This window comes from Dichotomopilus funicola, assembly GCF_033296635.1.
Source record: "Dichotomopilus funicola strain CBS 141.50 unplaced genomic scaffold C8A04scaffold_16, whole genome shotgun sequence".
Taxonomy (NCBI): Eukaryota; Fungi; Ascomycota; class Sordariomycetes; order Sordariales; family Chaetomiaceae; genus Dichotomopilus; species Dichotomopilus funicola.
This window is the reverse complement of record NW_026944037.1, coordinates 168616-190846: the sequence shown is the minus strand read 5'-3', so window position 1 is coordinate 190846 and position 22231 is coordinate 168616. Positions and strand designations below refer to the sequence as shown.

Here is a 22231-nt window from a genome sequence, read left to right as displayed (position 1 = left end):
TCGCCATGCCGTCCATACTCAACGACGACGACCGCGAGACCGTCAAGCGCTTCGTGCCCAAGCAAACCAACAAGATCCACGCCGTCGCCGTCGCTAGGCTCTACGTAGCCCACCCGAACCGGTCAAAATGGGCCTACACGGGCTTGCAGGGCGCCGTGGTGCTGGCGAACGATCTCGTTGGGAATACGTACTGGGTCAAGATGGTGGATATTTCGGTAGGTTTGACGTCCCGGTTTGAGGTCACTGGCGGGGTGTTTAAAACGACTGATATTGACCACGTCGGTAGCCCGGGAATCGGGGAGTGATCTGGGACCAGGAGATATTTGAGAACTGGAACTACAACCAGGACCGCGTCTTCTTTCATACCTTTGAGCTGGAAGAATGCCTGGCTGGGCTGTCCTTTGTCGACGAGAAGGAGGCGAAGCAGTTTCTCAAGAAGATGAACGACCGGGAAAAGAACGCGAGCAAGGCGACTCTGAAGACGCCATTTGGGGGCGCCGCGCCGACGAGCCACCACAAGTCGCACGGGCTCTTTGGTAGCATCTTCGGCGGACATCGTCACTCCTCGGCGCCGACCCCGCCCGACTCGCCTTCGCGCGTCCCCGCCCCGCCGAGAGACCACCGCTCCGGGAGCGTCAACGGCTACCACGAGCTCCCTGCGCCCCCGAGGTTCGAGAAGCTCGACGCCTTCGATCCTCTGTGGCGAGAGCACTTTGGCGAGGATCTCAGGTCCAAAGGCCTCACCGACGACTTTATTCGCGACAACCAGGACTTTATCGTCGACTTTCTTAAGCAGGAACAAGCCGCCCAGGCCCAGCAGCCGGCATCCTCTCCTCCGCCTCCTCCTCCTCCTCCCAATGGCGCTGCCGGTAACCTGAGAGCGCCTCCTCCGCCCCCTCCACCCCCAGCAGCCTCCCACGCAGCGCCGCCGCCGCCACCGCCTCCGGCCCCGAGAAGAGGAGCCGCCCCTCCACCACCACCCGCGCCTAGGCGGTCCGGGAAGATTGAGCCAGAGCCGGCACAGGCCGAATCGCCTCCGCCTCCAGCTCCGGCTCGGAGGTTTGCCGTGCCTCCTCCTATAGCAGACGCCGGGAAGTTCGCCCGCATAGAGCCGCATCGCGCGGTGCCGGCTGCCCCTGCGCCGGGGCCGCCGCCTCCACCACGACCGCCCAAGACGCCCATGGAAAACGCCGACCCGTCACACCGACACGCCGTCCCGCCCCCCTTTGCCGGCCCACGGAACGTCCCGCCGCCTCCTCCAAGTCGCGGCCCAGTTCCACCCCCACCGCCTTCCCGAGAGCCAGCCTATTCAGCTCCTCCTCCCTTACCCCCCAAGGCACCGCCCGCTCCCAGCGCACCTCCGCTGCCGCCTCCAAGCTCCCGTCCGCCCCCTTCACTCCCAGCCAGGAGCCCAGTCCCCCCACCTCCAGCCCCTCCACCGTTACCCTCCTCCCCCCCCCCCCCCCCCCCCCCCCCCCCCCCCCCCGCACCACCTCCCGCACCACCTCTCCCTACCTCCGGTGCCCCCCCGGCACCCCCACCGCCTCCTCCACCTCCCATGTCAGGCGGCCCTCCCCCTCCTCCAGCTCCTCCTCCTCCTCCGGGTCCAGGAATGGGCGGCGCACCTCCGCCCCCTCCTCCTCCACCTCCTCCCCCCTCTGGCGGTATCCCACCCCCGCCTCCCCCTCCTCCCCCACCAAACCGCGACTCCGGTTATTCCTCCGCAGCAGCCGTCCCGGCAGGCGACCAAAGCCGGAATGCCATGCTCGAAGGTATCCGCGGCGCGGGCGGGATCGCGGCGCTCAAAAAGGTCGATCGGTCACAGATTCGGGATCGCAGTGGTGCGCAGGTTGGTGGTGCCGGTGGTGGGGGGGATACGGGTCCGCATGGGAGTGGGTTGCCTCCTGCTGGGGTTGCGCCGGGGGCTGGTGGAGGGGGGATGGCGGATGCGTTAGCTGCTGCGCTACAGAAGAGGAAGGAGAAAGTTAGTCGGAGTGGTAAGTTTATTTCTTTTACTGGTCCCTTTTTTCTGGTGTTGTTCCGGTTGGTTTGATAGAAGGAAGAGAGAATGGTGCTAACGGGGATGTAGATGATGAGGATGATGATGACGATTGGTGAGTGGGAAGAAGGGATATGCAGGACAGGGTATGGGGTTAGAGGTTTAAGGGTTGGGTATAAGACGCTTTATGGTATTATGGGATTGCGTCTGGCTGGGATGGATACCTGGTGATAGAAAGAGAGAGATAGAGAAAGAGAGAGGGAGGCCAAATCCGAGAAAGCGAAGGGGGAACGAAACAGGAGACAGGAGACAGACAGAGCCTCATGGAGGCCGTGAGTGATGCGTGAGACAGGGAACAGACAGAATGGAATTACATCAACATAGGTTGCATCGGTTACATGGGCGAGCACTTTTGAAAAACTCAGTTGTTCCGGTCCCAGGAGATTGGATGTGTTTGGTGCGATGAGATGGGGAATTAAGAATTTGGGGATGCCGAGCACGGTGTATGATTCTTCAAGGAGTTAGGGATGTTACCCCGGTGAGCTTGGTTGGGTGTTGAAACCACTGGGCCTGGAAAACTTCATCGTTCACTAGCAACTATGTCGTGCTCAGGGCTGTTACTGTAGGGTTCTTACTCGAGCAACTTGGGCGGGGGACTTGGCTAGGGCGGTATCATTCTTGTGTATAGGAGCTAGATAAACAGAGTGAGAGAAGTCGATCATGAGTATGATGTGTAAAAGGAGACTAAGAAACCGGAGGACCTTCATTGTGAAGATGTTAAACCAGGTATACCCATGGACCCTTCTTGCGTCGGCCGGACTCGGGCTCAAGAAATCGGCGACAACAAGCCATTGAGTACTAACAGTTTTCTTGGTTATACCGGGCAAAGGCAATACGCCTAGGCTTTCCAAATACTCAGACGGCCCCATTAGAGTCTCCGGGTCGGGTTCGTTTGCAAACTTATCAGCCCCAAACTTGCCCAGAACTCTAGTCGATTCGTGTGAACATCACACACCGGCTTCTTCAACATGACAGTAAATCCAGATTTACCCCGATACCCATATAGAAGCTAGAATCCACTGCAGTTCAAGTTTGAATCCCTGTGAACGTTGGAGCAAGGCCGCAATTCACATCAGCACTGTATCATCACAATTCGCATCGATATCAGCCGTGTATTACCCCGAGTAAGAAGCCGAGACCAGAAAACAAGTCTGAATGCAATCAATCTATTACCGCAAAGAACTAGGCTAAGCCCAACTCCATCAACAAAAACATCAACAATCAACAACAGTAGTCAATCAAGGACAAAAAAAACGACAACAACAACAAGAGGGCAAACCCAGTGGTGACGTCTCTCCCATCACGACCGAGCTCACCCCTTCCAGCCCCAGTACCCCTACTCCCGTAAAGCCCGCGGATCGGGATACCCACCAACTGTCGGGGAACACATTTCGGTTGCCGGGAAGGGCGACCAAAAGGTTTTGAGAGAGAAGACAGTTTTTTTGGCTTTCCGTGTCCTCAACATCTTTTGCTGCAAGTAAAAGAAACCGAGGCCAGAAAGGGTGGTTTCCCGCCCCGCGGGCAGGGGAAAATATTGAACGATATGCGTGGTAGGGCGGACTGCTTTTTGTGGATGATTTCTTTTTTGTTCGAGGTTTAAATATCGTCGATGACGACCTCCTTGCCGCCGGCACCCTCGCCTTCGCTCTCGCTGTCGCGGTCCTCGTCGAATTCGAAACCGCAGTCGCCGTCTTCGTTGGGGCCGAAGGTGTCTGTCTCGTTGATCTTGGCGTTGTCGGGGAGTTCGCCGTATGCCTTGCTGAGGGGGTGTTAGTGGGCTGAGCGGGGCAAAGTCATGTGTGCGAAGTGAAGCGGGTAAACAAGGGAGAGAGGAAAAGAAGGGGGCGTACAGAGAACGAGCCTCGTCGGCAGAGTATTTGAGGATCACATCGCCCTTCTCGTCTTGGTACTCGCGCAGCGAAACGAGAATGATGTCGCCGTTGTTGATCCAGATCTTCTTCCGGAGCTTGCCGCGAATCAGGCCGAGGCGCTTGACACCGTCGAAACACTGCAGAGATGTTAGCATTTCGTATTACTTCCCATTTGCGACACCAGAAAGTCGGGGTTGGAGTAATCGTACCAGGGCCTCGAGTCTGCCGTTCCCAAGCATCTTCAGGACCTGGGCATATTCTTGCCCGTCCTCCTTGAATGTGAGTTCGCGCTTCTCATTACTGTGTTCCCGAGTGTTAGCAATGATGAAACAGTAAAGACCCGACAAGGGAGTAACTCACTCGTTCTCGTTCTTTCCCCTACGACGGTTCTTGCCGCCCTTTCCCTTGTTCTTCGGCATATTGACGGAGCGCGCTCAGGCGAAAAATCTGTGAGCGAAAATCGAGGTTTTCCGGAAATCAAACGTGAGAAATTTCTCACGAGACTGTTATGGTCGGTGTTGGCGCCGAGCGATGCCGATGAGAAATGAGAAACAGGCCGGGAGAGGGGCAAGGCGCAGTGGGGGTTTTATAGGGATGACTCTTCGTGGGGCGCAGGGAGCAGGGCTGTTGGGTTTCGCCTTTTTTTGGTGTGGCGAGTGGGACGAAACAGCGCTGAAAAGAACGAACGAACGCGGGGCGCTGCATTAGGTTACACAGTCGTCCGTTTATCCCGCCGTAGTCCTTCGTAGCGGGCGGGTCACTGGGTCAGCAACAGAGGGCCCGTGCCCTCCCTACCGACAGTGTGCAGCGTAAAATACGATGGGGCTGTATTAGTGAATTACAGTAAATTTGACTTTTTGACTTGCTCTTTTTTACGAATATTTGTTTGTTCTTTAACAACACTAAGCATTTACAAGATGAAGAACGCATACACGCAATAACATAACCCCCGAGCAAAGCCGTGCAAGGAGCCTCACGGAAAACACAATGTTTCGCAGTACATTACGACGACTGAGACCGCCACAGCTAGCAGACAATCTCCCGGCGCATTTAACAAACCTTCAACTGCCCGCCCGCGCGGGCGCAGAAGTTGGACTAACCGGGAATCAACCTCATTTCATGGTCTGCGACAAAGTCATCAAGTTCCGAAAACAACACAAGGTCTTCCTGCCCTTCGGCCTCCGCACCGTTCCCGGTCACCCCCTAAAATGCCCCGTCCGCGTAACCTTCACATCAGCTCACGTCTTCTCCTTCTATCACATCAAATACCTCGGCCCTTGCGAACACGCGCTCACTCAAATGCTCCTCGACGAATACGCCGAAAAAAAACGGGCTCGCTCCCTCTGGGTCTACGCCCAAGCCGCCTCGGTGACAGATGGCAGCAAAGCCGTCGTGCGAGTGACCAGCGAGCGGATAGTCAAGACGGCTACCCTGAAAGCGCTCAACGCCGCTGGTTACGACTCGACTGGCTATCGCTTGGATGGGACGGGGAACTTGCTCTATGGCACGATGCGCGTCCTCGTGCTTGAGCCCAAGGCGGCGGTGAACATGAAGTTTGAGACACTGGTCGAGCTTTTGCTCTCTGTGTTTAGGAAGGGGGTTCCGGGGCTTCGTGTCTTTCAGCATCCGGAAGATGAATCTTTGACGCCGTCCGAATCCGAATCGGCTGCTTGATACGGCAAGGGTCATTAACATTTTGATCTTGGCTATTTCCCGCCGGGGCTAGTACCGCGGGGGAATAGGCACGTTTGAAGCCTTTTGGCGCGCAAGCTGGCAATCCCCTCCGAAGAGAGTTCAATCTCTCCGTTGTTTGGCCCCCCAATCATAGGCACTCCAGTCACCAAGGGCCATGAAATGGGTCTTCAGGGCTTAGCTTTGTGCTACGAAAGTTAAAAACAAGGGGGCTTTGTCTCTGATACTGGTTAGAAGACAAGAACCTACAGAAGGGACGGGAGACGGCCTGGTATCATGCTACTGGAGCTTGGGGGTTGTTCGTGGACCAAACTTGCTTTGCGATGTCCGGTCTTTCAACACCCCTTCTCTTGCAATAGCATGTAATGGCGACCTCCGAGCCCGGAATTACGCACATTGGGCATTGGGGTGGAATAGGGGCTTCACGGTTTACCGATACGTCCACACGTCAATCCTAACGGCACGACAAAAACAGGAATGATCAGATATCGCTACACAATGTCCATGGCACACCTCAAACCCACACGCTTGTCCAGTCTACGCCTTATTCTTCGCCTCCACCGTCTGGATATACTTGGTGTGCAACTCTTGGACGGCTGGGATTATCAGGCTCTCAATTTCTGTGTCCGGTTCACCGTCCGGGAGGCTTTTGGGATCGACCGGCTCATCCTTCTCCACGGCGGCCGTAGAGGCGTGGCTTTCGGCCGGGTTCGGAATACGAATCCAGCGATCCGGAGACAACGGAGAGACAAAAACCTGGGCCTGTTAGCTACGTCTGCCCCAAACCCAGGTAGACACCGAGCAGCGTGGGAGGGGAGGGATAATGAACGTACAACTTCCCACTTGCGTGTCGCCCTGGAGGTGATGTGTTGTTAGTCTCGGCGTGTTAGCGGCTGGTTGGGGAACGGTGGACCTACAGCAAGTTGCCGATCACGAGATGATGCTGGTAACGGTCGAGCGAGTACTTTGCCTTGTGCACCAGAATCTCAGGATCTGTCTCGAGCTTGAAGGACACGATCATGCCCTGGGGTGACCATCCTTCCACCAGATTCTTCAAGAACTTAGGTACGGGGTCCAGGTCGATGACCAGGCTCTTGCTCCTCGGCACCGCCGGCGAGGAGTCGAAGTTGTCAAATGTTTCTTCATCTTCCGTCGTCTTTTGCGCGCGAGCGTTCTTGGACTTCTTGAAAGCTTCGGCAACATCAGTGCTTTGGATTTTGTGCTCAGACATACGCTCCGGCTAGTCACTCAAGTCAGTAAATTCTGTTTCCCCTCCCATCTTTTCCTCCTCTTCGTGTTCTAGGGGTTCTATTACTGGAGGAGTTCTTACCGGTACGAAGAAGTCGCTGACAGCAGCAGCCAAGTACAGCAGCCCACTCGGACCCAGGGGTTGCATTAGTTGCGCAACGCTGCGCAGCTCATGCAAGTAGTCAGAAATACTGACGAAAGGCAGTACCAGCAGTGTGTTGCGATCCCGGGCGTTGCGGTATTTCCTCAAGACATGCAGCATCCTAGCCGCATCCTCGTCGCGGGCCACAACGCTCCCATCGGGACCCTCCCGGAGAAAGTCGAGAAAACAGTCGGTTGCATGGCTGTAGTGGCGGGAGAAGGGAAGGAGTGAGAATTGGCGGTGCCTGTTCCATGCGTTAGTCAGGGCCGACTTATGAGGGGCCAGTTCACCTCAGTTAGAGCTTGGGGACATTACTGACAAGAAGATGACGGCGTAGCCGGCCTCCAAAAAGTATTCGGCACTTGTCTGAGGAAGAAATCAAATCTGTCAGTATCTGTGCTGTAAGAACACCAAGCTATAAGAAAGTAGAGCCGAAACTCTTAAAGTGGAACAAAGCATTCCTGCTGCTCAGTCTTGAGGACGGGTAGGCAGGTATGAGAGGCCAATGACACTTACAGCCCCGCGGGTTCCAGCAGAGAAGTTGTCAATGAAACGGACAGTCTGCTTCTCTACGCCAATGTTAGCGACCGAAACCCGCAACGCCAAATCCAGAATTAATTCATACCAAGCGGCACCGTTGTCCCCCCTGACGTAACTAACACAAGTCGCCTTTTTGCAGCCGAGTGGAAGTTGATGAAGTCACGAGCAAGCGCAACATGCTTCTCTAGGTCTTTTGGAGGTGGGTTGGCGGCAAAGTAATGAGTCTCAGCCAGAGCAGCCAGATCCTCAGGTGGCGTCTCGGTCTGGATTTGTGATAGCATCGCGAAGGCTTTGATGAACTTAGGTAACTACAAGCACCTCAATTTAGATAAAAAACTGATGTAACAACGGGAACGAGATGAACGCAGTCGAGAGAGGGCTTTTTGTACTGATTGTAGTTGGCCGGGACCTCAGATACGCTGTATTTCTCGTCCGATGGTGGGGTTGCGGGTGCTGGAAGCTCCCCGCGGCGGGTACCTGTAGCTTGCGTTGCTGCTAGCCTTGGCTCACAAGCTCGCCTGGGAAGCAGTGCTCGGCCACCAAAAGAAGTGGGTCTGGTTGCGCGTTACTTGCCAAGACGTCTGACGCAGGGATGCATGAATGGATGCAGGTGCCCCCTGGCCAGGGACTCGAAGTTTCCAGCTTCGAGACACCAGCTCGACAACCACCAGATACCAAACTCACAACACTTTGTTAATACATCACGGACGGTCCATGGTTTCGAGCTCTTTCACGCCCAAATCGAGGTAGCCAATTGTGATTGCTCCCAACTCCGTTGCCCACCAAACACCTTCCACTTCCGCCGCGATGCTGGTCTCGCTCACGGTCGGCAAGGTCGACGCCGGCGTCACAGTGCTGCTCACCCCCGACAAGCGCTTGGTATGTGCAACTACCGGTCGACTCCGTTAATTAAGGTTCTATTTCTCACGCCGTTAACCCCATCAGATCGAATTCCCCTCCATCCTCCTCCCTCCCGACATCGCATCCGGCTCCATCGTCGACATCAATGTCGCGCGCAACAAGGACTCCGAAAGCGCAGCCGAGCGCTCATTCCGCGAGCTCCAAGACTCCATTCTCTCCTCCTTCGGCGCCGCCGAACCTGCCACCCCCGTGCTCCGCTGCCGAAACGCGACCCAGACCAGCGTGGTACTCGAATGGGATCCCATCCAGCTAGCCACAGCCGACCTCCTCAGCCTGGCACTCTACCGCAACGGCCAAAAGGCCGGCAACATCCCCAAGCCGCTGGCCATGCACACCACCAAAATCAGCGGCCTCGCCGTCGACACCGAGTACAGCTTCCACCTCGTCCTCCGCACGACAGCTGGCACGTCGGCCAGCCAGCGCGTGACGGTGCGCACCCACAAGATGACGGACCTCAGCGGTATCACCATCACGACGGGCCTGCTTCCCGCGCCGGTGCGCGAAGGGCTCGCCGCGGCTGTTGAGCGTATTGGGGCTAAGATTGTGGATGGCGTGCGCATTGATACGACTCACTTTGTGACGACTGAGGGCCGCGGCTTGCTGTGGGAGAAGGCTAATGAACTGAATATCCCGATTGTGCGGCCGGAGTGGGTCGAGGCGTGCGAGCGTAATGGCCGCATCCTAGGCGTCACCAAGTTCTACCTTGATGCTGTTCGCGTCGGGCCCCCATTTGATGAACGACCCGGCACGGCGGGGACGACGGGTACAGCTGCGCAGGCAGCGTCGCCTCCCCAGCCAAGTCCACCGCAGAATGAGGCGGCCAGGCCGGAAACCACAGCAGGGCAAAAAGAGGAAGGCGACGACGGTGAGGAGTCGGACTCAGCAAGTGAGGATGATGAAGAAGCAGGTCAAGAAGGGGGGAAGGAGGATCGGGAGGAGCAAAAGGCGAGAACTGGTGGGCAAGACGAGCAGAAAATGCTAGCGGACGAGCGAGATGAGAAGCAGCTTGTATCGCGGCCGAAGCCAACGGTTGAAGACGAGGCTGAGGAGGACACGGGGAGCAAGCCAGCGGTTGAGGATGGGAAGGGGAGTAAGTCGCCCGGGGACGGTTCGTCCTTTCAGGATGTTGCTCTCTAGGTAGATTAATGGTGAGAATGAAGGGGCGTAATTTTTACTCGATACCTGTCTAACATGCGTGCGCATGACCTCTCCTCCTAACTGGGCACTCTATTTTGATCTCATATGCAGATATACTCCGTCTGAGCGTTGTTTTGTTCGTGTTAGTGTGAGGGTTGATGGGTTCCTCGGAAATGTCTCAAGAAAACTATGTCCATAGAGCAACATAAAACATCTCAAACCTAGCAAATATGTACAGTACACCCAATCCAATCTATACAATTTTCAACGCCAACCTTAAACCTACATACACGCCCACACACTCTCCCTCCCTCTCTCCCTATCAGAGCTCCTTCTTGTCCTTCACCGGTCCCGACCCAACCTTCTTCTTCAGCCCTCCCGACCCCGGCGGCGACTTCAACCCAAACAGCACCAAAGTCGCAACCCCCGCAATCCCCACCGCACCCACCGCATAAGCCATCTCCCTCCCGGCCCACCAATACACACTCGTAAACAACACCGGTCCCAACCCACGCCCCAGTTGCCCCCAACTCCTCAACATCCCCAACTTCCCCCCACGCTCATCCTCCCTCGCCTCAAAACTGCTCAGCGCATTCAACCCCGTCACCACCGTCGCCGACGTCGTGGCCAGGCCAGTAGCGGCTAGATACAAACCTGAGACAGACGAGATGCGCGCGAGCAAAGCGAAGGAGACGAGGCAGGAGATGACGCCGATGCGGACGGATAGTAAGGGTGGCAGGCGACGGGTGACGCCGCCTTGGAGGAGGGAGGCGACGAGGCCGATGTAGCCGAGGAGTCGGCCGTTGTGGGAGGAGGAGTAGGAGAAGAGGTCGTAGGTCATGAAGGGGAGGGAGAATTCCATGCCGGAGAAGAAGAGGAGGAAGGTTAGGTGGACTAGGTTGAGGAGGAGGTGGGAGTTGGTTCGTTGGAGGGGTGTTTGGGGTTGGCGCGGGGTTTTGTCCTTGCCAGCATCGGCATCGGGCTTGTTGGCCATGGAAGGGAGTGTTTCGGGCAGGCTGAAATACAGGTAGACAGTCTCGGTAACGATCAGGAACAGCGAGACACCAGCGGCGGTAGCGAACGGGTTGGCAGCGACGGTAGCGATGGTGCTGAGCCAAGCGCCGAGGGCGGGGCCAAAGGTGAAAGCGATGGAGAAGCATGCGCCGATGAGCGCCATGGTCGAACCGCGGCTGTTGGCGTCGGAGATGTCGGTTGCGATCGCCGTGGCAAGCTGTACGTTGCCTTCGGACAGGCCGCCGACGACGCGCGAGGCGAGAAAGGTTCGGAAATCGACTGCTACCACCCAGAGGAGGACGGAGAGGATGTTGCCGGCCATGCTGGCGAGTAGGGCGGTGCGTCGGCCGTATTTGTCGGAGAGTCGGCCGATGATGGGAGATGCAATGGCTTGGAGGAGGCTAGCACACACATATAAGTGTTAGTAGTCTGCGCTTGAACCTCTGGCATTGGATGCGCAACGTCGACAACACCTACGAGAATAGACTCCCCAGAGCCCCGCCTAGCAGCACAATATCATATCGCGAGTCGATCGGGCGCGCAAAGGCAGCCTTGTACGCATTGAGGTACCCGAGCACATTGGAGAGCAGCGTTTTGGAAGGCGGCGCGCCGGCATCGAGCGGAGCTTCGACATTGCGGTAGAACTCGAGCAGCTTCGGGAAAAGGGGGAGGATGAATGTGAAGGAGATCTGTAAGCTTTGTTAGAACCCAATGCATTAATTCGTAACCTGAGAAGGAGGGAATTGGCCTACGAGATCCAGCAAAAGAGAAACAAAGATTACCCGCAACACCCTTTTGCGGGTGCTGGGTTCGACCGGTGGTGACATGTTGCAGTGTGGTGCCGACTCTGATGACCACAATTCGGGATGTACTACGGCAAGCTTGAAGCTCCCAGAATTTGGTCAAGGACGAAACAAAACAAAGGACAGCAAAACACGAAGCACCAAGTTAATGTACTATGACCAGCACAATACGAAACAGGAGGCTTTTGAAACAGTCGTAAGTCAGTGGCTTTGCAATGGACGGATCGCCCCCAGCGTCGCAGCGTCGCAAGCGTCAAGCTGTCAACAACGGAGCTCGCGGCTACGATGGCTTCCGCTCCCGCTGCCGCTGCAGGTCCAGCGGGCCTTCTGGCGTATTTGCCCCACTACCCGTCAGCCTGACGCAGGGCGAACCAGGACGGATACGCGGCGAGCCGGGCGGTGCTTTCCGAGAGATCCAGCTCGTGTCAGCCACATATCAGCCACAGATGTTTGTCAGTTGAGCCCAGCCACATTCGCAACTCTCAAACCCTAACCCTAGTAACAAGGAGAAGGTTCGGAATTGCTGGAAGCTTTCGGCCTCTTGACATCTTTCCGCGCTCCTTAATTCGGACATTCTCACTCTTCGTCCTCACTCACCGTTCCCAGGCGCGTAATAACTGTCGAAGTTGGCTCTTTTTCCAACTCATATGTAAGTGCTTCGTATCGATGGAGGGATTATACACCTTTTCCCCACGGGCAAGCCCAGCTTGTTCTTGTTGAGCAACCCATTGAGGAATTGAGCCGGCTCGACGGTCCGGTAAAAACAGGAATGACGCCGACCCGGTCTTTGGAGTCCCCGCGGCCTCAAATCGGTTCAACTCATGGTCCAGCCGCTTCCCCACAAAACGATCGCGATAATCAGGCCTTAAGAGGGGCAGCTTGAGGGGCACGCTCAACCCGTACATCTATCTATCTGACCACGACCCCAACATTTTCTCCCCACGCCGGACGAAATACACAACTCTAATGTACAGGTGCATGCACGTCCGCACACAAGACACACAAGACACACGCAAGACACGCAACACGTAATGAAGCTTGATTCAACGGCAGTTCTTCACGATCGTGATAAACAAGCATGGCCCGCAGGTCCATACCGAACTAGCGCCGTTTAAGCACCGCGCTGTGACGTAACAGACTTTGGTGGGCGAATGGGGGATCCAGCACTCCCGATCGTTCAGCTGCCGTGTGCCTGGACACCTGCAGGAAACCAACTCGAGCCAACTCAAGCCAACGTCCTTCAGCCTCCCAACTCAAGACTGGCTGGAGTTGGGAAAACTGGAGTCGATACCAGATGCCAGCTGGCTAGCGGATGCAACGGCGACGATCTCTCACACTCTAACGGCTTGAACGACGTGACGACTTGGAAGAGATCTCGATGCGTGAATAAAGGTCGCATTGGAGGGCCTGCAGTGCTGGCCAGGTATCGCCACGCCGAGGGGCCGGGTAACGTTCGGTTGCAAAGCTTGACTAAACAGTAGTGTAAAACCTGTTGAAGCCGATCGAGGTTCATGGGATTCTCGGATACGAAAAAACAAGGCGGCCTCGTCCTCGGTCAGTGTGGGCCTACTGGGCCCGCCGGCGCTGCGAGAGTTTGGTTCTGGTAACGTTAATTCTGGTGTCATACATTCCCGTTTGTTTGTGGGTGTCGGTCCGGAGTTCTCCGCCCAATATCGAGCCGGATCGTGAGCAATCAACTTCCTCCTCGGTTTAGCCGGCCACACACTTGCTTTTGGTCAGGTCCACTAGCATCGTGGCGCCCAGTTTCTTGGTCGGAGATGCAGGGCCAGGGACAAAGTCCCGGTGGCTGGTTCGTGGTCACGGCGGTCTCGAACGTAGTGCAGTTAGTATATGCAAGTCTCCAGCCTAGGAAGTCGGTAAGGTACATACCGTTGGCTTGACAATGGATATGACGGGTCGACTTCAAGGCCAAGTAAGTGGCTGGTCCCAAGCAACCAAGTTATAAAGCGTCTCGTTGTCTGGTTTCCTTCCCGTGTGCTTCCTCTCTCTCCCACTTCCCAGGCACAGTTCACTCGTTTGACCAGTCTCTCGCTACACACGGTGAAACAAACTCACCATCATGAAGACCGCCGCCCTAGCCCTCGGCGCCCTAGCCGCCCGCGTGGCCGCCCATGACCAGCCTCCCTTCTCCCTCGGCTCGCCCACCGTCGACCTCCCTACCCCCTCCTTGGCCCCGACCAGCTCAGAGGATTCCGAGCCCTCAGACACCACCCAGTGGACGACCAGCACGGTCTACACCACCAGCACGCAAACCGTCACCAGCTGCCATCCCACCGTGACCGAGTGCCCCCCCCACAGCACCGTGATCGTCACCGTCACCATCGCTATCAGCACCACCGTGTGCCCGATCACTGAGACTCCTCCTCCTCCTCCGCCGACATCTACCGAGGCACCTCCGCCTCCCCCGGAAACCACCACCGAGGCTCCTCCCCCGCCCCCGGAGACTACCACTGAGGCTCCTCCTCCGGAAACCACCACCAGCCAAGCCCCCTCGCTTCCTCCTCCTCCCCCGCCTCCCCCTCCCCCGCCTCCTCCTCCGTCGACCACCGAGGCCACCACCACCGCGGCACCTCCTCCTCCTCCTCCTCCTCCCCCGCCACCGCCGCCGGCAACCACCGTGCCGACCCTGACCACGTCGGTGGGCACCACCTTTGTGCCGCCGAGCCAGACCAACACCGGGGCTCCGCCTATTGCTACGGGTGGTGCTGGTGTGCAGAGGGCTGGTGGGATGATGGCGGCTGTTGCTGCTGTTGTTGCTGTGCTTCTTTAAGGGCCTGCCTCCAGCAACATCTGAGAGGAGGGAAACTTATCTTGTTTGAGATGGGTTGTAGATATTTGGATGGGTTATGATTTACACAATGAGGGCGGGTATAATAGGAAGGGAATGAGTTAATATGAGCTATGACAAGATTGATAGTTATTGGCACTCGGCATTACTGACTTGATGTGGGTTTTGTCTATGCTACGAGGGGAAATAAACCATGATTTACTTGAACCTGATTCCATATGATATTGGACTGGTAACCCCCCCGAGGGTGAAGTGTTGTTTCTATGTCGGGGAGGGGACTTGTCCGGTGAACAATCACGAACTCGACAGGTCCGCTTCCTCTCAACTTCAACCGAATCCGGGCCACCTCCTGCTTCCCTCGCCCTCAATGTCAAACCATTCCTTCCACAGTCCGGGTCAGAGCAGAGCCAACACAGCGAACCGTGAAAGTACAGTAAATTGCGAGCCGTTGACCAACACTCCCAAGCCGTCAACTCAGAACCAACCAACCAACCACCCATCATTTACACACATAGCACGCAAACCGACGTCCCAGAGCCAATGGCAATACACCACACCAAGACGGCCCAACCACCCCACAGCTGAGCAAATAATAAGGCACATAATATCCCTAATATCCCCACACGTACCACTGTTCTGGCATGTCCGGCCAACACAACACGGCTGCAAAACCGGTTGTGCCTGGCAGACGATGCAGGTCTGTTGTGCCGGACGGCCTCTTATTCGACGGTGAGTGGTAGTGGCAAGGGTGGATGGAACCGGCAATATAATAGAACATACCATGCCAAGCTTCTGTTGGGGGCTAGATGCGCATACACGTTGTGTGGTGACGCAGGTCATTCATTGGTCTCGGCATGGTCGGGCGCGAGTCTGCGAAGTGCAGATGTTTTTACGGGCTGTTGGATGGGGAGTGGTCGTGGTGAGTTCTGTGGCGTGTTTGATCCATTTTCGAGGTTGGTTCGGGATTGTCCTAATGGCCTTGAATAACAGAAAAATCAGCATATTTGGTGTCTTTCCCAGGTACAATATATGCAAGTGTGTAATAGAACGCTCGTGGTTTGCCAACGTATCTCCCTCGCCTCTAAACTTTCCGTTTTCACGGCCTTCTTGCTCAGTGTCGCGATCAAACCAAAAACAGACTGCCCATCAGGAACAACATCTGCAATCACACCCAGCACAACTACCAGACCACGCTCACGCAAGCGCCGTCAACCGCTTAATCACATCCTCCACCCGAGTAGCACCCCCCAGCAAATCCCTCCCCGCGGCCCAGTCCCTTCCATTATCCCCAAGCACCACCAACTTGACAATATCCCCATCATCACTCATAACCAGCCGCCCAGTCCGCCCATCCGCCCACTCAATCGTAAGCTGTTTCGCGCCAGCATCCGCAGGCGTGATATCCACCAGCCTGTTCCGCCGCCTCTCCAGTGTAGATTCCCCTTCTGTGATTTCTTCCTCTTCACCTCTCTCAGCATCCCTCTCAGCGTCTTTCTCAATCCCCAACTCAGCCGCCTTCCTCAAATCCGCCACAACCCCCAACCGGTGATGATACCTCACCAACTCCCTCCTCAGCGCCCTCGCAAACCGCGCCAGATCTTGCTCCTTCCCCCTCCTTTGGTCTTTTGCCCTATCCCCGTCTCCACCCTTTTCTCCCCCGGAGACGGCCTTCTTCGCCGCAGGCCCAGGTAAATACCTCGCCGCCAACCCGGCAAGCGGTACACAACTCGGGATCGTATGCCTATGCACACGCAGTCGCCTGCTCCCGCTCTCACGCCCACGCCCCCGGCCTTGGGTCTGGTTCTGATACGGCCGATTCAACAGTACATAATAAGGCCGCAAAAACCGCGACCGACTGACAACCTCAATGCGCAAACCCAGCACAGCACCGCCGTCTACAGCATGGGGGTCTGGGTCGCGAGCGCGGAAGGTGGTTAGGCTGGCACAGGCGCGGTAGAGACATTGTTGGGCGTGGGCTTGGTGTTGGTCTGCGGAGTTGGTGAGGCGGTCGCGGTCACGGTTCTGGGTGTCTTGGGTTGATTTGCTGCTCTTTTGTTGGGGCTGTTGTTGGGTGAGGAGCTGGCGTGTGGAGGGGGCGGTGATGAGGGTGGAGGTGTGGACGCGAAGTTGGGTTTTGAGGGAGGAGACTGGAGGAGTGGTTAGTGAATCTTGTTCAATGGGAATGAGGGGGGTAATGAAGCAGAAACCTTTTGCTTGGAGATCTGCGATCTCGTCGTCAAGATTGGACTCCATTTTAGTCTTCAGTTGAGCTTCACTTCAACTTTGACGCGTCTCGGATTTACCCAGCAGCGTTGAAAGGAGGTCCTGCGCAGCGTAGGATGCGGAACGCTACTAGGATCGATATCTCCGTGCCAGGCAGAGAGTGCGAAATAAGAGTAAATTGCTGGTGATTCCGTAAGTTCTCAAAACGCAAGACGTTATCTTGTTCTCAGGCTTTGATGTTTGTTTTATCCTCAAAACGGAAACCCCTTGTCGCCATGTGCTCGCGGGGGCTTGGCGCACTCCAATCTGGTCGTTCTCTTTTTGGTTCTGGGCCGCGGTCGGTGCCCGCTGCGGATCTCCAGGCGTTGCCCGATCTGGCAGTCCTGATGCACGTCGAATTCAGGAACCGAGACGAGAGAAATTCACAAAATTGATACCAAGACCGGAGCCGACGATGGAGTTGAAAGTATACAATGTGACGCAGGGAACACATGTAACAAGAAATCAGATATTTCTAGTTTTCGAGTCTTCTCGCACACTAATTCAGTTCCATTTTGAAGGACCCCTCGTCAAATTCCATGTTGCCACACGCAGAGGCCACCGTTGCAGGAGCACCCCAGCCGGCGAGGTTCCCCACATCTGGGAAATACGGCAGATGCCCAGCGCTAGGCCGCCCTATGGCCCCGAAAATGCTTCCCCCCAGGGGGTCCGAGGCGCCGGATCAGGGCGACGTGGCCCGGACTAGGTGGTTGCTGACGGCGAACGGTTGAAATTTCGCCGAAGACCTCACGGACTGGACGTCCACTCTCACGGGCAGCCTCCTGGAAAACGCTCCTTTCGTTTCTTGAACATCAATTTTCTTGTCTCTCGTTTACCAGTTTTCGGGCTTCTCCCAATCCCACAAGAGCGCACCCGACCGATCGAACCCCGTCTCGTCGAGATCTCCAAGCGATCACAACCGTCCCATCCTCCCCCTCGACCCCCCTGGTGCCCACTGCCAACGGCCCGGTGAATCATCGCACAATTCCCATCCTTCATCCCGCCTTATACAGATCCGTCTTACGTTGTACTCTCCCACACCAAACCTTCCTATGGGTACCAAGTCCCGCCGGTCGAAATCGCCGCCGCCGACGACGACCCCGAACGGTTCCATCGGGCGCGCTTCCGGGCGAAAAACCAACGGCGACCTGCCCAAGATGAACACGGGCAATGTCGAACTGCAACGCCGAAACATCTCCCAGGAGACCTCGACCCCGGCCGCCGCCGCCGCCAACCGCATGGCCCGCGAGTCCTTCACCCTCGACGAAGACCCCGTTCCCAAAACGCCGACGTATAACAACCATGGCTTCTTCGACCTACCCAAACGAGACCAGCGGAATTTCGGCCTGCTTGTCCTCCTCTACTTCCTCCAGGGCATCCCCCTCGGCCTCGCGACGGGCTCCGTCCCATTCCTCCTGAAAAACCACATGTCCTACGGCGAAATCGGCATCTTCAGCTTAGCCTCCTACCCATACTCCCTCAAGCTCTTCTGGAGTCCCATCGTGGACGCCGTATGGAGCCCCAAGGTCGGCCGGCGCAAGAGCTGGATCCTCCCCATCCAGTTCCTCTCCGGGATAGGCATGCTATACCTGGGCTCGGTGGTCGAGGGCATGATGGAGATGACGGGCAAGCCCGGCGGCCCCACCGTCTGGGGTTTCACGGGATGGTGGTTCTTCCTGGTGCTCATGTGCGCCACCCAGGACATTGCCGTCGACGGCTGGGCGCTGACCCTCCTCACCCCGAGTAACGTCTCCTACGCCTCAACCGCCCAAACCGTCGGCCTAACCGCCGGCCACTTCCTCTCCTACACCGTCTTCCTCGCCTTCTACTCCAAGGACTTCGCCAACCGCTGGTTCCGCACCGTACCCCTCGACCACGGCCTCGTCAGCCTCGGCGGGTACCTCACCTTCGCCGGATGGGCCTACATCCTCGTGACCGCCGGCCTAGCCTTCCTCAAACGCGAGGAAAAGACCAAAAACGAAGACGGCATCTGGGACGTCTACAAGATTATGTGGGGCGTCCTCAAGCTCAAAAACATCCAAACCATCATCATCGTCCACCTCATCGCCAAAATCGGCTTCCAAGCCAACGACAGCGTCACCTCCCTCAAACTCCTCGACAAAGGCTTCGGCACCGAAAACATGGCCCTCACCGTCCTCATCGACTTCCCCTTCGAGATCGGCCTGGGCTACTACGCCGGCAAGTGGTCCCAAGAATACACTCCCATGCGCCTCTGGTGCTGGGGCTTCGCCGGCCGCCTCGCCTCCGCCCTCGTCGCCCAATTCACCGTCTCCCTGTTCCCCTCCACCGGCGGCGTCACCCCGACCTACCTCCTCGCCGTCATCGCCCAACACGTCTTCTCCACCTTCACCAACACCATCATGTTCGTCGCCGTCTCCGCCTTCCACGCCCGCATCGCCGACCCCGTCATCGGCGGCACCTACATGACCCTCCTCGCCACCGTCTGCAACTTGGGAGGTACCTTCCCGCGCTTCTTCGTCCTCCGCATGGTTGACGCTTTCACCAGCGCCACTTGCATCTCCCCATCCACCCCCCCCTCCGAGAAGCTCTCCCCCCTCGCCGACCTATCCGCCCTTGTGGGAACAAGCTGCGCCATCCAAGCAGACAAAGAACGCTGTCTCGCCGCCGGCGGGCTATGCGAGATGCAACGCGACGGGTACTACCTTGTCAACATTCTCTGCGTGCTCATCGGCGTGGTTACCTTTGTACTGTTTATTCGTCCTAAGGTGTTGCAGCTCCAGTCTTTGCCGTTGCGGGCGTGGCGGTTGGGGTCGTCGTCTTCGTCTGCTTCCCCGTCGCGGTCGAAGTACTGAGACTAAAGCTAAACCTGGCTTCTTGTATGAGGTTTATTTCTTGTGTCCCGCCCGCAGTGTAAATAGGATTGGGGTTGAAAAACGGGGAGGGGAAAGATCTAAACATAACAGTGTGAGACGCTTTGGTGTCCCAATGTACATACACACATATCAGAATATAATTCTCAATAATACTCAATCCCTCTTTGGGACCCCTGTGAAACAAAGGACATCTTGTCCATGTGTCAGACACCCAAGGGCATCAACAGTCATGCCTGATCCCGAATTCAAAGCTAACAAGCCACGCCACCAAAGCCATTCCTTACGCCGAATACGCCGAATATGGCATTACTTGGTAGTACGTACCTGACGCCGGTTGGCCTGGCGCTATGTACAAGACAGAAGCAAACACACGATTACACGACCACACGACACAAGTGCAGATGGACGACTTATATTTCCGCAACTCTATGAGAAGTATTTCCAGCCATCGAACCTGCGCCAGGTTCCGATGCCCCATGGAAATTCCCAAATCCTTTCTAAAATTACATGCAGGGAAAATATGCGCAAAATTCACTCCCAGCCTTCCCGATGTCGTCCACCATCCCAATACCAGCCAAATTCGAGGCTCGTCAAGCAATGCTGGCGCTGATTTACCAGTTGTGGACCTCCGGCTCAGTCGAGCCACTGGCACCCCAACCGCTAGCGCCCTCAGCATTGTCGCCGCCAGCTTTGTTCCAGTCAGAGCCACCCGCAGCGGCATCGCCAGCATCGCCACCGCCGGCAGCCCAGCCTCCATCGGCACCATCGGCACCATCGGTACCATCGGCACCATAGGCACCACCGGCACCACCGGAGCCATACATGTCTTCCTCAAAGTCCGAATCCGCCTCGAACTTCAAATTCTCCTTGGTGGCACCCTCGGGAACATACTTCTCGAGAAAGTCGGGAATCTCCTGGTTGGTCTCCATCAAGGTGCGGGTCAACACCGAAGCAAGGGGCTCGTCCCTGTCCGAATAGAAGGAGGTCGCAAGGCCACGGTGGCCAATACGACCGGTTCGACCTGTTGTGATCAGACACTAGCAAGAACATAAAAATCTCCTAAGGGGCAGACTTACCAATGCGATGAGTGTACTCCTCGATGCCGCCATGATCAATGGACGGCAAGTCGTAGTTGACCACATGCATCACGTTGCGCACGTCAATACCACGGGCAGTGACGCCTGTGGTCACGAGAATGGGCCACTTTCCACTGCGGAACCCACGCATGGCGGCCTCGCGCTCAAGCTGATTGCGATCGCTGTGCATAGAGGTGCACGGCATGCCCTCCTTGAAGAGGAAGTCATCGACCTCCTCGGCGGCGCGCTTGGAGTTCACAAAGATGATCGTTCGAGTGGGAGGCAAGGATTTGATCAGGTCAATCAAGGCCTGCCTCTTCAAGGACGGGTCCACGTAGACGATGGTCTGCTTGATGTTAGTGTGCGAGCTGCCGGCACGGCCAACGCGGAGGCGAACATGCGTTTCAGCTAGATGAGTTCTAGCCAGGTCGCGAGCACCCTTGGGGAAGGTGGCAGAGAACAACATGTAATTGATGTTGCCCTCCTCCTGCTCTGTTTAAACAAGTTAGTACTATAAACCCATCTTATCTTCGGGTTCAGAACGTACCACCGCCTGACATGATAGTAGTCAGGTCATCCTTCCAGTCATCCATCAACATCTCATCGGCTTCATCAATGACCATGTAGCGGACACGGCGAAGGGTCAAAGTCTGAGGATTGTTGATAAAGTGAATCAGACGACCCGGGGTGGCAATCAAAACATCACAACCCTTTTGAAGTTGCTCCTCTTGCTCGCGGAAACCTCCACCGCCATAGACGACGCAGGGGCGCAGCATGGTACGGTAGCAGAACTTGCGAGCCTCGTTGAAGATCTGCACCGCCAGCTCCCGAGTAGGGCTGACAATGACCACCAGGGGCTCGGCGCGGACCCTAGGGGAGACTCCCTCCACAAAGGTAGCAGGGTTGGGGCGCGGAGCGGCCAGCTTCTTGGCCTTCCCCATGAGCTTGTTCAAAATGGGGATCAGGAAAGCAGCAGTCTTGCCCGAACCTGCAAACTTGATAAGAAAACATCATCATTGGCCTACGTTACGAAGAACACTCACCGGTCTGTGCGATACCAATCACATCATAGCCGAGATGGATGGCCGGCAGGCAGTACCGCTGGATCGGGGTCGGGACATCATAGCCAGCCAACTGCACGTTCTTCAACATGGCAGGGTGGAGGCCAGCATCCTTGAAGGTTGCAATGGGCTGGACGCGGGTCGGGCCTTCCTGAGTCAACTCGATCTCTGAAATTCTGTGGCTATGGTCAGTGGCATGCTCTGGTAATAATGAGAGACAACTTCATGCTCACCCCTTGAAGTCGATGCCACGACCATCTTGACGCTTGTCAGGCTGGCCAAAGAGCTCGATCTCGAGGTCCGGGAACTCGGGACCAATATCGCCCTCCTCGCCATTCCACTCGTACACCTTGACGTTGCTGTCCCACTTGTGGCCGCCAGAATCGTTCTTGGCGTACGCAGTGTAGTCGTATGGAACAGGATTAGCCCAGTTGATTGGCTCCGTCGCCGAGGTGACGATCTGGTCGTCGCTAGTCGGCATAGCTCCACGAAGCTCGGCAGTGCCAAAGGCACCACCGTTGTTCGTGGTAGTGGCGCCTCCGGCCTCGGTCTGGGAGTCGGCCGGGCCCCAGTTCTGATCAGCCATAATCGATCGAGTTCTTTCCTTCGCAGAGATGAAAGTTAGCAGAACATTTTTGACCGGTTAACTGAAAGCGCTCTTGCGGACAACGAGGGTAGTACTAAGGCAGGCCGTTTGAGGGAGGTAGGCGGCAGGTGAGAGACACACAGGTGGTGTTTGCC

At 56.5% G+C, this 22231-nt stretch overlaps 10 protein-coding genes across 10 annotated transcripts; 5 read left to right on the top strand and 5 right to left on the bottom strand.

Annotated features, from left to right (window-relative positions):
- Positions 1-5: 5 nt before the first annotated feature.
- On the top strand, positions 6-2118 carry C8A04DRAFT_35840 (uncharacterized protein; the record flags this gene model as incomplete). Its single annotated transcript, XM_062783319.1, has 3 exons — positions 6-215; positions 287-1997; positions 2090-2118. The coding sequence occupies 3 exons, from the start codon at positions 6-8 to the stop codon at positions 2116-2118; spliced, it is 1950 nt and encodes a 649-aa protein (XP_062638717.1).
- Positions 2119-3655: 1537 nt separating this feature from the next.
- Positions 3656-4349, bottom strand: C8A04DRAFT_10684 (uncharacterized protein; the record flags this gene model as incomplete). Its single annotated transcript, XM_062776678.1, has 4 exons — positions 3656-3818; positions 3910-4067; positions 4140-4230; positions 4291-4349. 4 exons carry the CDS (start codon positions 4347-4349, stop codon positions 3656-3658), a joined length of 471 nt encoding a protein of 156 aa, XP_062638716.1.
- A 568-nt stretch (positions 4350-4917) lies between these two features.
- Positions 4918-5604, top strand: C8A04DRAFT_10741 (uncharacterized protein; the record flags this gene model as incomplete). Its single annotated transcript, XM_062776696.1, has 1 exon — positions 4918-5604. The coding sequence occupies one exon, from the start codon at positions 4918-4920 to the stop codon at positions 5602-5604; it is 687 nt and encodes a 228-aa protein (XP_062638715.1).
- A 555-nt stretch (positions 5605-6159) lies between these two features.
- C8A04DRAFT_26850 (uncharacterized protein) lies at positions 6160-7833 on the bottom strand (the record flags this gene model as incomplete). Its single annotated transcript, XM_062780072.1, has 7 exons — positions 6160-6378; positions 6456-6477; positions 6540-6862; positions 6953-7256; positions 7332-7378; positions 7529-7581; positions 7638-7833. The coding sequence occupies 7 exons, from the start codon at positions 7831-7833 to the stop codon at positions 6160-6162; spliced, it is 1164 nt and encodes a 387-aa protein (XP_062638714.1).
- A 526-nt stretch (positions 7834-8359) lies between these two features.
- C8A04DRAFT_35837 (uncharacterized protein) lies at positions 8360-9610 on the top strand (the record flags this gene model as incomplete). The annotated part of the gene is made up of 2 exons (XM_062783318.1): positions 8360-8404; positions 8498-9610. The coding sequence occupies 2 exons, from the start codon at positions 8360-8362 to the stop codon at positions 9608-9610; spliced, it is 1158 nt and encodes a 385-aa protein (XP_062638713.1).
- A 322-nt stretch (positions 9611-9932) lies between these two features.
- On the bottom strand, positions 9933-11451 carry C8A04DRAFT_35836 (major facilitator superfamily domain-containing protein; the record flags this gene model as incomplete). Its single annotated transcript, XM_062783317.1, has 3 exons — positions 9933-11025; positions 11102-11313; positions 11377-11451. The coding sequence occupies 3 exons, from the start codon at positions 11449-11451 to the stop codon at positions 9933-9935; spliced, it is 1380 nt and encodes a 459-aa protein (XP_062638712.1).
- A 2056-nt stretch (positions 11452-13507) lies between these two features.
- On the top strand, positions 13508-14218 carry C8A04DRAFT_26847 (uncharacterized protein; the record flags this gene model as incomplete). The annotated part of the gene is made up of 1 exon (XM_062780071.1): positions 13508-14218. The coding sequence occupies one exon, from the start codon at positions 13508-13510 to the stop codon at positions 14216-14218; it is 711 nt and encodes a 236-aa protein (XP_062638711.1).
- A 1212-nt stretch (positions 14219-15430) lies between these two features.
- C8A04DRAFT_10713 (Cenp-O kinetochore centromere component-domain-containing protein) lies at positions 15431-16489 on the bottom strand (the record flags this gene model as incomplete). The annotated part of the gene is made up of 2 exons (XM_062776688.1): positions 15431-16383; positions 16444-16489. 2 exons carry the CDS (start codon positions 16487-16489, stop codon positions 15431-15433), a joined length of 999 nt encoding a protein of 332 aa, XP_062638710.1.
- Positions 16490-17550: 1061 nt separating this feature from the next.
- On the top strand, positions 17551-19332 carry C8A04DRAFT_26845 (acetyl-coenzyme A transporter 1-domain-containing protein; the record flags this gene model as incomplete). Its single annotated transcript, XM_062780070.1, has 1 exon — positions 17551-19332. The coding sequence occupies one exon, from the start codon at positions 17551-17553 to the stop codon at positions 19330-19332; it is 1782 nt and encodes a 593-aa protein (XP_062638709.1).
- A 632-nt stretch (positions 19333-19964) lies between these two features.
- On the bottom strand, positions 19965-22076 carry C8A04DRAFT_26844 (P-loop containing nucleoside triphosphate hydrolase protein; the record flags this gene model as incomplete). Its single annotated transcript, XM_062780069.1, has 5 exons — positions 19965-20374; positions 20430-20921; positions 20977-21417; positions 21473-21666; positions 21724-22076. The coding sequence occupies 5 exons, from the start codon at positions 22074-22076 to the stop codon at positions 19965-19967; spliced, it is 1890 nt and encodes a 629-aa protein (XP_062638708.1).
- Positions 22077-22231: the final 155 nt, after the last annotated feature.